This window comes from Camelus bactrianus, chromosome 17 (assembly GCF_048773025.1).
Source record: "Camelus bactrianus isolate YW-2024 breed Bactrian camel chromosome 17, ASM4877302v1, whole genome shotgun sequence".
Taxonomy (NCBI): domain Eukaryota; kingdom Metazoa; phylum Chordata; class Mammalia; order Artiodactyla; family Camelidae; genus Camelus; species Camelus bactrianus.
In genome coordinates this window covers 22,798,019-22,811,399 of record NC_133555.1, presented here as the reverse complement: position 1 = coordinate 22,811,399, position 13,381 = coordinate 22,798,019, and the positions used below count along the sequence as shown (strand labels likewise).

The following is a 13,381-nucleotide window of genomic DNA, read 5'->3' as shown; positions in this document are numbered from 1 at the left end:
TATTGAGTACCTACTGTCTCTCCACTGAACTAGAAAAAGAAATGTCTTTGATTGCATGCAACTTATATTCTGTTGAGAAAGATGAAATCAAGTAAAATGTGACTATTTCAGGTAGTGGTAAATGGTGGGGATAATGTCAGAGAATATGTGCAACAAGGCACTGCAGATAAGGCTAGTTAAAGAAAGCCGCTCTGAGGAGTAAGGGCAGTGATGAAAAAGAGCTGGTCATTTGGAGATCTGGAGGGACCAGTGTTGCACACAGTGAAAACAGCAGGTGCATGCATCCTGGGGTGGAAATGGGCTTGGTAGAAAGGCCATTGAGGAGGTGGAAAAGCGGGGTGCAAGGAGGAGAGGGGTCCAGGATGAGGCTGGAGAAAGAGTGGCTGGGGCCAGATGGGAGGAGTCAGGACTGGATGGTGCAGGCTATGCGAAGTCACGGGAGGGTTTTGAGCACGGAAGCATCTTGATCTGATTTATGGTTGTTCTGTGGGACGTGGAGGGCAAGAGTGGGAGTAGGGAGACCATCAGTGGGCTGTATTGTGCTAGTCCAGGTGAGAGCGGGACCTGGAGAGAAAGCTTCTGTTAAGATTGTAGCAGCAGAGGCTGGGAGGTGTGGATGGAACAGGAGTCTGCACAGATGTCGAAGGTCCGCAGGGCCTGCCGATGGATCAGGGTTGAACAATACGGGAAAAGAAGGAATGAGGATTTTAATGGGATTTTTGGCCTCAAGCAATTGGATGAGTTTACTTACCCCGTGGACCATGGAGTTTTTCTTTAAGTTTATATGTGCATTGTGTTTTGTTTTTTTTTTTAATGAGGTGTACTGACCTGAATAAAAAGCCTTGATGTATTATATTGTCTTTAGATCTTGTCTGAAGATTGTAGGAATAGAAAATAATTACTGTAGTGATGCCAAACTTTGGGGTCATTTATTCCTTTTTTTTTTTTTTAAATGAAACAGTAATCGAGTCATAGATACTAGAAACAAAAGGGTGGGGGCAGCGTATAGCTCAGTGGTAGAGCGTGTTTTTAGCATGCACAAGGTTCTGGGTTCAGTCCCCAGTATCCCCATTAAATAAATAAATAAACAAGCAAACCTAATTACCCACCCACACCCCCCTAAAAAAAAAGAATTAAGAAAAAAAGAAACAAAGAATGTGTACACTTTCTTGGGACTTCTCATGCTCTCATTTGGATAACAAAAACTTACTGATTAAGAAACAAAAATACAAGTATTCTGATTTTTTTCATTGTTAACATGGTGTCATACATATTGTAAAGGAGAAAAAAGAGGATAAACAGACAAGCAGATAAGTGAATCTCCTCCATCTTACTTTCCAGGGTACAGGTTAACATAATCCCTAGAAGGTTTAATCTAGCTTATTTTTCCATGTTAATGCATATTATACTTCTTTCTTTTTAAAGACTGCCTGTGATTCCACTTCATGAATATGTTTCATTTAACCAGTCTCCTGTCCTCAGTAGACATTTAGATTTTTAGTGTCACATTATTACATGCAGTGCTTTAAAACCCATTCTTCTTTGGCAAATGTCTGTCAGTATTTCAGCATATTGACTTTCCACCTGGAGGCTGGTCAGAGCCGCCCTCCAGCTTAGTGTCGCTGGGATTTCGTGAACCACCTCAACACTTGATTTGTACCGCCAGAATGAGGCCGTGAAAGTGTGAGTTCCTAGCAGCATCAATCAATCAATCAATCTAAATTGTTAATACTCACCAGTGCCACTCCGGAGTTGTCTGCTGCATGTAGAAATCATTGGGATAGTAGCAGTGCTTCAGATTTGAAAGGGGACATTTCAGGATATAAATCCGTGTTTTATGTATACTTGCTAGAAGACCTTTCTAATTTGTATGTTGACTAGTTAATATATACACACGCTTGCTGTGTCAACCCGGTTAAGCTGTGGTCTTACGGACGACCAGAAGAGGGAGTTTTTATCGCTTGTTTATGCTGTGGCACCTACCACCTGGCTGGGATCATTCTTCCCATGCATTATTAGTTCAGGCCCATAAAACTGGCTTGGGACAGGGGGCAGTGGCTAAAATTAGCTGTTTCCTTCCTCGTTCCAAATTGTGTGTCTTGAACTCCCAGTCTCTAGGTTTACTTTTGTATTTCGTTCTTAAGACAGCCGTTCTCAAACTGAACTTCAAAGAAATTGTATAGCTTTTCCTCTTGTGTGTTTGAAAGTTAATAAAAAGAGAGAGCTCGGGGAAGGTAATTCTTTCCATTTAAAATAAGTTCAAATACAAGCAGTCAGCCCCCAATCACACGTGATAGAGTCCTTGATTTATAGTCTCCTGAGGTCAGGAATAAACTCTGGCATGTACTTTGTTTCATTGCTTCTTAGGCTTGATATTTTTAGAAGATTTTTGAAACTCCTAATACAGAAGATTTAAAATAAGCTTTAGAAACGTAAGGTGTTGTTTCACAAGAGTGGCTAACAACGCTTTTCCTGTGTGATTCTTACTGTGCTGTGTTGTGGTCCTGTAACAGTCTGCCTAGCCAGACAGACGAGATGGGCACCGTAGTCAGAGTGAAGCAGTTTGATGTAATACCAGCATTTCATGCTGTTTAAATTTTTCTCCAGCCTTTTTCACAGTGCATTTTTTAATAACAAAAACATGTTAAGTCAGTTTCTTTATGGATTTTTTTGATTGACACATGAATATATGAGATGCATACACCCATCACATATTTTTACATAGATAACACAAATTTAATAACCTCAAACATGCTGTTTTCAGTTCAGCCTGCTGCTTTTTTATTTCATTGACTCTTTGCCTCCGCACCTGCTCCAGCTGTAATTGGTCCTCTCCAGTCTGTAACCCATCTATGTAACCTGGTACATTCTCAGTACATAACTTAGTATACATTCTTCTATATTTTTTCTCACGCTCATAACTCTTTATAGGTACATACAATCCCGTGTCTTATTAGCAAGGGCTTTTGGTCACAGTTTGAACCAAAGATGAATCCTATTATGCACACTTCTGCTTCTTTTCTACTCAATAATAACCACATGGAAGTCCTTTCACATCTCGGGATAGCACTAATCCCCGTTTTAATGGTTGCTTACTGTTCTAAGGTGTGACTGTGAGGTAGCTTCCTCAGCCAGGCCCTCTGTCTGTGGACATTCACTTTGTTTCCTGCTTTTTGCTCTGCTAACAAAGCAACAGGAACCACCCTGCTATATACATCCTTAACTGCTGCTGGCTTTGCTTCTATGGGATGGAGTCTCCGGAAGGGATTCCTGGGTCAAAAAGAATATTTATTTGCATTGTTAGTTGCTGCTACTAGATTGTTTTCCCAAAAAGCTGTTAATACTCTGTATCTTGACTAGCCGTGTATGAGAGTAACCCCACCAGGAGTAGGTGTTTTATTTCTTTTTCTGAACTGCCATTTCTTTTTTTCTCCTAAAGCCTTTTACTGTTTTACACACGTATGCACAAATTTGATTAATTGTAATTTGACTTTGGAATCAGTTTTACCAACAAATCCACTTTTTTTTTTTACTGCAAGTGTAGCACATATCTTCAAAGTTTCAGTGATATTTCTTACGAGGCAAAGAGATCTTTCAAAACAAGAGTGATGATTTTTTAAAAATATTCATTTAAACAATTACATGCAGCTTTCCTGGCATTTATGGGAAATCTCTATTCATGAAAAGGTAAATTCATGCATGAAATTTACCTTAGGGAAGAAATCTAGTTCTAGTAGGCTGGGATTCCTCCGCAAACCTGTGTCACCTCCTAGAGGCTAACAGTTTCTGTTGGGATTAATTGCGGGGCCAGTGAAAACCTGCTGTCAGTTTTATTTCTGATCTCATTATCCTCCTTGCTTTTGGTGTGATCGGTCACCTTTTAACAGTGTTCACTTTGTGTATCAAATAATGACTGGGCTGAGGTCAGACTGTGGTTAACACAAAGCCTATGTAAATCAGGCTGCGAGGTTAGACTTGATTTGCCTGCCTCTGAACAATCAGAACAGCTGAAAAGGGACACACACACGAAGTGTGTCTGAGCCCTGAAGGAGCATCCACCAGGAAGGTCAGATGATGCCAGCCAGAGGAAGGCTGCTGCGTGGCATTAGCCCCCAAGGTGAATTATCCCCATTTAAACTTCATCTCCCGCCTCTCCTAATCCGGCGTGAGTACCTAATGAGCGCTGGATAATAACATAGCAACATTTCTTGGTGAAGCTAATCTGGTTCTGGATAGCAGGCTTCCAGGCCCACAGCTGAATGAATTGCTTGGTATTTCCAAGTTTGAAAATACTTTCTCCCCCTTTCAAGTGCTCCTTGGCAGCAGGTAAGGAATGTTAAAGCTCCTGTAAGTGCCAATTAAGGCCAATTATAACTCGCCCAGCCTGCTGAGACAGTGGAGTGGAGTTAGTGGAGACTTGTTATGCTCCTGTAAACCGGAGAACTGGCCGCCACCGTGACAGGAACACAGGATTTCCCAACTGCCAACAGCTTGTCTGTTGCCCTGCAGGACAGCCAGATGACACCTCCGCTGGCTTCTCACGAGTGGATTTAGGAGATCCCAAGATTTGTTGGGGACTTCGCTAATTTCCAGAACGGAAACTGCTGTCTTTCTCTTTATTCTTCCTTCATTTCAAATGGTACCCACTATCCAGCGTCTCCGTCTTTCTAGTCGGAGTAGCTAAGATTTACAGAGCGTTTGAGGAGAAGTGCTGGGCCCTGCAGCGCATGTGTCACCTCCTCATGGCCCGGTTCGAGGGGGCACGGTCAGTGCTTCCCACAGGAGGACACAGACCCCGAGGGACAGAAGTCTCTGGCCCAGGCCACATGAGTGAAAGCGCTGAGGCTGCGGACCGGGACCGGGCCCTGGCCGCCCCTCCTGGCTGCTGCTGGTCCGCTGGTCCGCTGTGAGCGGCAGATCCACGGGAGGATTTGTGTCGGCTCAGGGCTCCCTTTGTGCAGCCGGAGTGAAACTGACGAGTGCACACCATCCCCGCCGCAGCCAGCACCTATAATTTTTGGTCTGTAAGGCATGGATGTTGTTCTATTAAAACAGTATTTTAGTCTGTAGTCTTTTTTTAGTCAGTAGTATGTTTATTTTTTTCATAAGGGAAAAGAAATGTGACCATGTCCCCAGACCTAGGCCCTGAAATATGAACCGTCATGGGGAGATTTAACATCAGTGTAAGCTTTATTTGGTTAGGATATTGGGAAATGGTTTGAAGAAAATAATAATAATGGTTTCCAAGCAGAACAGGGTGATGTTTAGTTAAACAGTTCACTCAGGGCATTAAGAGAGGTGTGTGTTTAAAAGTTCCATCTGAACTTTACATGCCCAGTTTTTGTGTATTTTTGGACATTCTTATTATACAAATTTTTATTTTTCCGGCTTGCATGATCATTCATCCCTTTTTTTTTTTGATGTAGGTCTTGAAATAAATTTGAATTCTTTCTTGTTGATATGTGAAGTTAAATGCAGACGTGTATCTGTAGCATTTAAGGACATTTGCCAGAGTTCACTCTGAAATTCCTCAGGGTTACAGAAAAACTTCGTTCCCAGAATTGTTGTGGGTTGGCTGGTTCTCGTAATGACCATTTCCCTCAGGACTGTCACCATCTACAAAAGGGAGCATTAGAAAGGCAAGCATTTGTGCTGGGAGGATGGCACGGAGTCTGGGTCCAGTCTGATGGGTGCAGTGATGTGGACCTGAGCCTTAGTCTGAGGAAGGTCCTCTTATCCCAGTTCTGTTCGGGCATTGATGACATCGAGGAGCCTCCTCAGCTGTCTCCTGGGAAGGGCGAGGGCAGATGGGTGCAGGGAGCAATGCTAAGACCTGTTGCAGTCAGTGGTACAGCGAGGTTTTTTTTTTTTTTTCCTATCTTAAGAAACCCTTCAGTGAATTAACCTAAAAGTCTTGTTTTTGCTAATTAACTTTGGAAAGATTTGCTCCGCCTGTGCTTCTAAGTCCTGCTTGAGAGCTCTTTCCTATGTTCTTCTGATGTCTTTTAATCTTAAGGACCACCATAGTTTTGCCTTGTTGGAATATGCTTGTAAGAAGTCTGGGGAAAAAAAATTTCAGAAAACCCTCTGGATCGTAATATTGCTGCCACGGTTAGGATCTGAATGCTTGCTGTGGAAATAAAGCAGTGTGGCTACGATTCTTTTGTTTTAGAGTAAGGTTAAAATTTGTGTCTAGTCCAACAGAAGCCATTTCCTATGCCTCACAACTCTTTCCCACCCCTTCCAAGGCCAAATCTTTTCCACACATGTAATTCATGACTTTTTGCCAAATATTCTGTATTGGGTGATGGTATTCTGTGGAGGAATTTCCCCCCTCCTTTTGACATTTAAAAGTGTTCATTCTGAACTATGAGGCATCTGACTCTATTTATGTGTGCAGCCTGTATTATCATAAAACTCAGATTAGTTGGCTGCTTTTTTCCATGTCTGTTTGACAGTAAGCTTCGGCAATTGACAAGACCGAGTAGTGATGTGGGGAGTGTAATAGGGCTGAGATGGGCAAACAGCTGACCTGGGGAGGCACTGTTTACAAAGAGCCGCGTAGAGCAGTTTTTGGTTAAAAGTATAAAAGTTCCCCAGCTTTAGTCAGTCGTCCAATAATCACTGAACTCCAGACAGTCAGGTGTATATTCTTCTGATATTAGACATATTTTACAAACATGCATGTAAAATGGGTTAAGACCTTTCCTATTAGATTTAGGAAGGAAAACTATGTTTCAGGATAACAAACTTCTATTTTTTTTTTTAAGTGTAGCTAATGGAGAAATCGAATGTGGAGAAAGACTCCTGCTATATTTGTGGAAATGTATAACGTTAAAACGTCTAGGTCTGTCAAGGCTTAAAATGTAGATGTGTAATGAATCATGTAAATTTTCTAATATACCTGGTAGTCGTTGTCAGGTTAAAGTTGTTCAGAAAAATCAGGGTGTGAGTACTTCACAGTTTAGCAGGTTAAATTTATAAATTCCGTCTTCCTTAGTTTGGCAAGTTGCCTTTCAAAGGAAAGGATTAATTTACACCAGCCAGGACGCCTTGTATGACCATATTAGATGAAATTAGACTCCTCCCCTTGTTTTCTGTTGATCTGCCAGGACCTTTGTAATTCAAGTGCTTTTTACAGTAGTAGCAAATGTTACATAAGACCAAACATGGAGCATATTTGGAGTTGGTGGGCAGACCCAAGTCATGATGCAAGCGCGCAGTAGCAAGTGTGCAATGAAGCACAACCAAATTCTGTGAATGGAAGGTAATGAGAAGCCTCTCCAGAGCAGCCGTTCCTCCGCACGAGGGCTGAGAGCTCCGCCGGGTAAGTTTTCCGAGGCAGTTTTCAGAGGCCGGGCTTGGCCCGGGGCCCGGTTCTGGACGAGCGGGCGGAAGGTGGGGTCGGCCTTCGCTAACGTTCCGGGGACCCGCGCGAGCGGGCAGGGTTGGCGCAGGCCTCCTTCCTTCCCCTCCCCGGGCCGGCCCCGGGCGGGCGGCGGCGAGCTCTGCAGGGCCGAGGGGTGGCCGCGGCGGGAGGGGATTAGCGCCGCGAGCCGTCCGCAGGAGCCATTCCGAAATGTCATTTGAGTGATCCGGCCAAAGGTCAAGCGCAGACAGGAGTTGAGTTTGCTATTAACTCCAGCAAAATGCTGAGGTTTGCACCCGACAGTTCCCGCAGCGCAGGACGGGGAGCGCGTCGGTTCCGGCGCTCGCTAAACATGGAGGGACGTTGTAACACGCTTGAACTGTTCGGTTTTTATCTCACTTGCGGTAAATGAGGTTTCATGACAGGCCGTGCACAGTGTTTCCTGTAGAAGGTGTTTGCGAGCTGTTTTGTCAGATATTTCAAATCCACAGCAAAGTTTCAAGCAGGACACCGTCAAGGGGAAGAACAACTCGAAAATACAAGCAGTCACCCTGGGAAGTCATTCAGTAACTTAAATTGAGTGTATAAAAATTTAATTACTGACTGACTGCCAGAAAAGACTTTTTTTTTTTCAGTTGTGTTATTAAGGTAGCCAGCACGGCGCAGCGGATTCTTCCCCGGAGGGTTGGGCGGCTGTCCTCCAAGCTACCTTAACCGTCTCCTGTCGGTCTGCAAGCAGGAAGTGAGGTGACAGTTGAGTTCTTTAGTTTTCACTGGATTCACATTTCATGCCTTCTGCGGTAATGAGCTTGACCGGATGGTTTTAATTGCGGTTGAAATTTAGCTACCGGTTTGCAGGACTTTAAATGCAAACAGATTTTTAAACCTTTAATCGAATTGCTGTCAGTTCCCTAACATGGATTTTTCTCAAAACTCGTGTCTTTCTTGTCAGGCAGTTTTAGTTTTGCTGTTCCTGGTTTTGTTTTTGAATATCGCTTTTGGTGTTTATTAGTTGACCATCCCCAGCCTGTAGGTGGGGCAAATGCTGTCCTCTCCCTTCAGGGGGAAAAAAAAACACGTGCTGCAAACTCATTGAAAACATTGGCATTGTTAAGTCTTGAATCACCCATTCCTCAGTAACATTGTGTTTCAGGAGGAGCATTAAGGGTTGTGTTCTGAGTTTGAGGTTTTTGTTACTCCGCCAAGTTCAAAGATCTCACTCCTCCTTGCTCACTCCTTCTGCCCTGCACCTCCCCCCACCCCGAAGTAGAATATGAAGGATCAGAACTAGTGGGAAATAGCAGTAAGGATGTGGCTTGGAGCCTCGGCGCAGCACTTTGCAGCAGATGGTGCTGTCAGTCCGTTGCACCTTGGACTTGCTGCTCCCTTTTGGCCTGAGAGGGCAGTGCTCCCTGAGGGGATTCCTGCACAGAAGTTTTCATTTAAAAAAACAAAACAAAGACAAATGGAGATAACTCTTCTAGTTTGAGTTCTGCAAGGTTCCTTTAATTCTCTCTCCCTACTTGTGTGTGTGTGTGTGTGTGTGAGAAAATTGGATTGGAGTGGTAAAGGCATAGCTTGTTTTTCTTAATTCTCTTTTGGCGTTTTGATGATAGCTTTGTATCATCCATTAGGGAAGAACTGGGACCCAGGCCCAAAACGTGACTACGGAGGGGCTTGTGTCAGGACTGAAGGTGTTGATGTTGGAGCTGCGTAAGATATTAACAAACTGGAAGGCTAAATTTGTAATGATAAGTCACTAAACATGTAGGATGCTTCGTGCCCCCACCCCACCCCACCACACCCCGATAAAGGATTAAACCAGGAGTAGTTGGAGTGGAGTTTTGGGGTTTGGCTCTTTTTTCTTTTCACATGTTGATTCCTGAGGCATACAGACATTTCAAGTCAGTGGGTGGGAGGGAGACAAGGGGGCAAATTTGGGTGAAATGCTGTGCATCACTCAGACCATGAGATCGGGTTTGTTTCAGGCAGGGTGAGTGCTTGCTGTGTCGTTTGGGTAACACTGTGTGTCCTGAGGACAGCAGAGAGGTGTCCTTCTGACTGTTGGCAAAGTAGGAGTGTTGGCCAGCATGTCGCTCACTGCATGATGTCCCGTGGTCAGAATTGGTGATGGCAGGATCACAGAGGTGGCATATTTGGTGACTGTGTTTTGCTCGAGGCGGCAGCAGTCTTTTCCCCCGAGGTACTTCTGCTAAAAACATCTGTGTCTGTCTGTTTGAGATCATGACGATAACCCTCAGTTCAAAGTCTGCACCTTGAACAGGGTTGCAGGAGCGTAAGAAGGGCCCCCTCAAGGAAGTGAACTGGTTATTCAAGCCATTCAGTTTTCCTTAACCACGATGTCTTATGAGGACGGTTATGAAGAAATGTTATGTTCACAGCTGAGACGATCAGTTGCTACACCTTTAGTACCGCCTCCTTCTCTATCATTCCACCTCCTTTAATAAAGTAAGTACTTGGAGTTTTTTAAAGCCATTTTTAAGGAACGTTTGCAAAGAGCTACAAGTTAGGGCGGCAGGGAAGGGCTACCCTCAGATACTCAGTAAGTGTTTCATAATTCTCACATACTTGAAAGCAAAGTTCGGAAAGAACAGCCCCCATGGGAAGAATTCCTGGCCGGAGGATTATTGGAGGTTGCCATATCTGCGCGCCTTTCTTAGCAACATTATTTACAATCCATTCACGCCGGTCCCCTCCCCCACCGGAGTCAGAGTCGTTCTCGCTTGTAATCTGCCCTTTGTGATCTGTTCCCTTTCATCCAGCCAGTGTGAATGGGGATGCTGCAGTGCGCATCCTGCCCAGAGACGTGGAAATGCCAGGAGACCTGGAATACTTTAGTGGGGCTTTTATTTCCGTCATAAAGCACTGACTTCAAGAGCTTGATAATTTGATTATAGACCTTGGCGAAAAGTTGTTTCAAGTGGCCCAAGTGCTGTAAATGACTCTTCTCTGCACTTTCCCGTTACGTTTTAATTTAAAAGCGCCTCTGCATTAGGGGGAGGAGAAAAGCATTTGGCAGAAGTCGCAGTTGGAGACTAATTTGTTAGGGCAGCCAGTGTTGAAATCATCCTTTTCAGTTAAATCTCTCTAGTGGAAATGATGCCGAGTGCTTTGTGGTAAAGACTTTTTCTTCCTCGCTGTTTTTCTGTGCCATTTGTAACCCACCTAAGCATGCTCTGAGGCTGCCTCCTGGCGCCAATTTTGGCTGAACTGTCCTTTGAGGAACTGTGTGTCACAGATCAGCTCTGGATTCCCCAACTTGAGATTTGAATGTTCTGGGCACAGTCCCACCAGTTTGCCTCCTTTTTAGCATCACACTGTGCCCGGCTCACCCTGGAGTAGTCCAATCAAGTCCATGGGGACCCTCCAGAAATTGGATGAATGAAAAAGTAGATTTTAGGATTAAAACAGAATATGTGATGACAAGGAGTGGAGTTGGACCGAGTTTGCTAGTCAGACACATGAGAGAGCTTTCAGAAAAGAATAAGAATATTTACAGGGAAAAATTGACAGTGAAGGTCGCGAGGAGACATCGTTAAATGCTTTATGTCCATGCATAGTCCGTGGTGTGACTTTAAAGGTGTGCCAGGTTTTGTTTGTTTGTTTGTTTGTTTTTTAATATTAGGGGAAAAATCGGTACGTCAGACCCAAAGTCATGGTTTCACAGATGTTGCTTAGGATAATGCTGAATTAGGTATGCCTGGTCAGCCACTGAACTTTTAAAAAATAGATTAAGTAAATAATAGTCTAGATTATGTGTAGATGTGATAAAAGATCTCAGATGTTTAGGGAAAACACTGATGTGGAGTGAAGTAGATGTATAAGAAAGAAGTTCTGAGAGATATATATGCAGTCTTGACAGTCTGCCTCGGGTCCTGGTCTTGGACGTTGCAAAAGGGAGGTGGTCATAATCCCTAGGAAAGACACATGATGTCAGTTTGACTCCCCCATGCGTTGTGTTTGATGGCCTGAACGTAAAGTAGGATGGTTAGTGTGGGTTAACTGGGAACTGTGTAGTGGCACATTGCAGTTATTTTCAACCTGGATGTCAAAATAAACAATTTAATTAATTTTGTGAAGGGGCTGCTTAATGAATGGCCCCGTTTCTAAACTGAGCTTTTGGTGTACGTAATTACAACTTGCAGTGCCCCACCAAAGGGTCTGTAAATGTTTACCTGTGTTCTACACCTTACAACCATGTGTAAGCTTGATTATTAAAAATCCTTGCTTAAAATGGGAATGTTTGTAGAGCATTAGCAGAATGGGGCTGTCAGAGACCCCTTGAGGTCATGGCTGCCTTGAAGTGTGGGTTGGTGTTTCTCATAAGGCCTTTCCATAACAGAGTGCTCTTACTCAGGGAAGTTTAAACTTACCTGACCCGATCCATCCAAAAGTGTGAGTTTCATTTAGAGAAAAATATGTGAGTTTCAGGAATGATTACTTTGATAATCTGTGTAAAACTGCAACCCTTGGATCCATAAACTTGATCTTCACTTTTTTCCTTTTCACCTGCAGTTCTTCCTCAGTGACTCAGGGACTCTGTTCTGTCAGGAAAAAATGAGCCAGCTTTTTACTTACAAAATAACTTCAACTTGAATGAGCACCTTTTTTTGGTTGGTGTGTGAATTTATTCACTTTTTTAAATGAATTCTAGAAGTTCTTCTGAGCTCTTGGCTGAGAGGAGCTCAGTATCTTCCTGGACTGACATAGAAACTAAATACATAAACTAAGTCGGTCCCACACTGGAGAAGATAACGTAGAGCACAGTGGGTTTGGTTTGTTCTTCAGTGATTTCTGCCTGCTTGGCTAATCCGCGGGTGGTCCTCACTTGAGGCCGTAACGGCATCAGCTGCACTACCGGGTCCTCTGTCTCCCTCCCTGTGGAGTTCCCAGTAGCTGGCCCACAGTCAGCCCTGGGCGGCAGGCTTTACAGCGCTGTCACTTAATCCCCTACGGCCGTGCAAGGTAGGCTGGGCTGCTGAAGAGGCTGCCAAGGTAGATGGTGTCAGGTCGTCGCCCAGGGTCACCCAGCTGGTAAGTGGCAGAGCAAGGATTTGAACCCACGTGTCTCTGACTTCAAAGTTGTTACCTCACCCAAAGTTGTCACTCCCTTAAAAGAAAAAAAAGGTATTTTTGTTTTACTTGGGGTTCTATTCAGGCTGGTTAGTTAAGACTGACCGACAGCCTCTGCTGGGAAGGCGACCAGGACCAGTGAGTGACTAGACACGTGTGTAATGGTGCTGGTTGGTGGGGCCAGCCTCATTGTATAGAACAGCTGTTTGCTGCTCCTTCTCCTGGGTTCTCTGTAGGGCATATCCATGTGGGAGCTTCGTAAGTGACTCTTTTTAGCCAAGCCAGAAAGGCAGCCCTGACTGGCACTTTCTACCAAAACTCATTCTTCAAACCATCCTTGATGTTTTAAGACCCCAGAGGGAGGGGGAAAAATGCTGCATTAGCTGACACCCATAGCTAGAGAGGTAGCCACTTCCAAAATAGAAAGGTTAAATCCAGAGCAACCTGGGTTCCCCTTAAACAAATTCTGGATCCCCACCCCAGATTTACCAAAACTCTTGTTTTGAGCTTGTTGTATGTTCCGCCTGTGCAGGCCTTTGTGCTAATCGCCTGCTTTTGCTGAGTGCTTGGAAACATCGTGTATGCCCCATGCCCCATCCTTCACTCCTCCCTTCTGCCTGCCTTCGGACCACGCATCGCCTGCTGATAACACCACCTAAGGGCAGGCGGGTTGTAGTGTGGTCCAGCCTGGGCGCTAGAGTTAGCCTGTCTGGGATTGCATCCTGACCCTGCTTCATTAGCTGGGTGACGTTGGGCAGCTGACTTGAGTCCTTTAAAATCTTGACTTTCTCATCTGGAAAGTGAGGCTCATGACAGCGTCTGCTCTGTGGGACAATGGTTAGCACTAAACGAGAGAATCCCTGTACACTGTGTAGCGTGGCGCCTGCCCAGTAAACAGTAGTTAGCTGTTGTGGCTGT

General features: G+C 44.4%; 1 protein-coding gene across 16 annotated transcripts in view; it reads left to right on the top strand.

Moving 5' to 3' along the window:
• Positions 1-13,381, top strand: part of ATXN7 (ataxin 7) — a 142,654-nt gene that overhangs the window by 87,273 nt on the left and 42,000 nt on the right. The window contains exon 1 of one of the 16 annotated variants that reach the window (XM_074344555.1): positions 7,129-7,327. The exons of the other annotated variants lie outside the window; for them this stretch is intronic. Coding sequence (XP_074200656.1) covers positions 7,261-7,327 — 67 coding nt within the window. The 5' untranslated portion in view covers positions 7,129-7,260. Of the gene's footprint in view, positions 1-7,128; positions 7,328-13,381 lie in introns of those variants that run through there. 16 annotated transcript variants of the gene reach the window in all.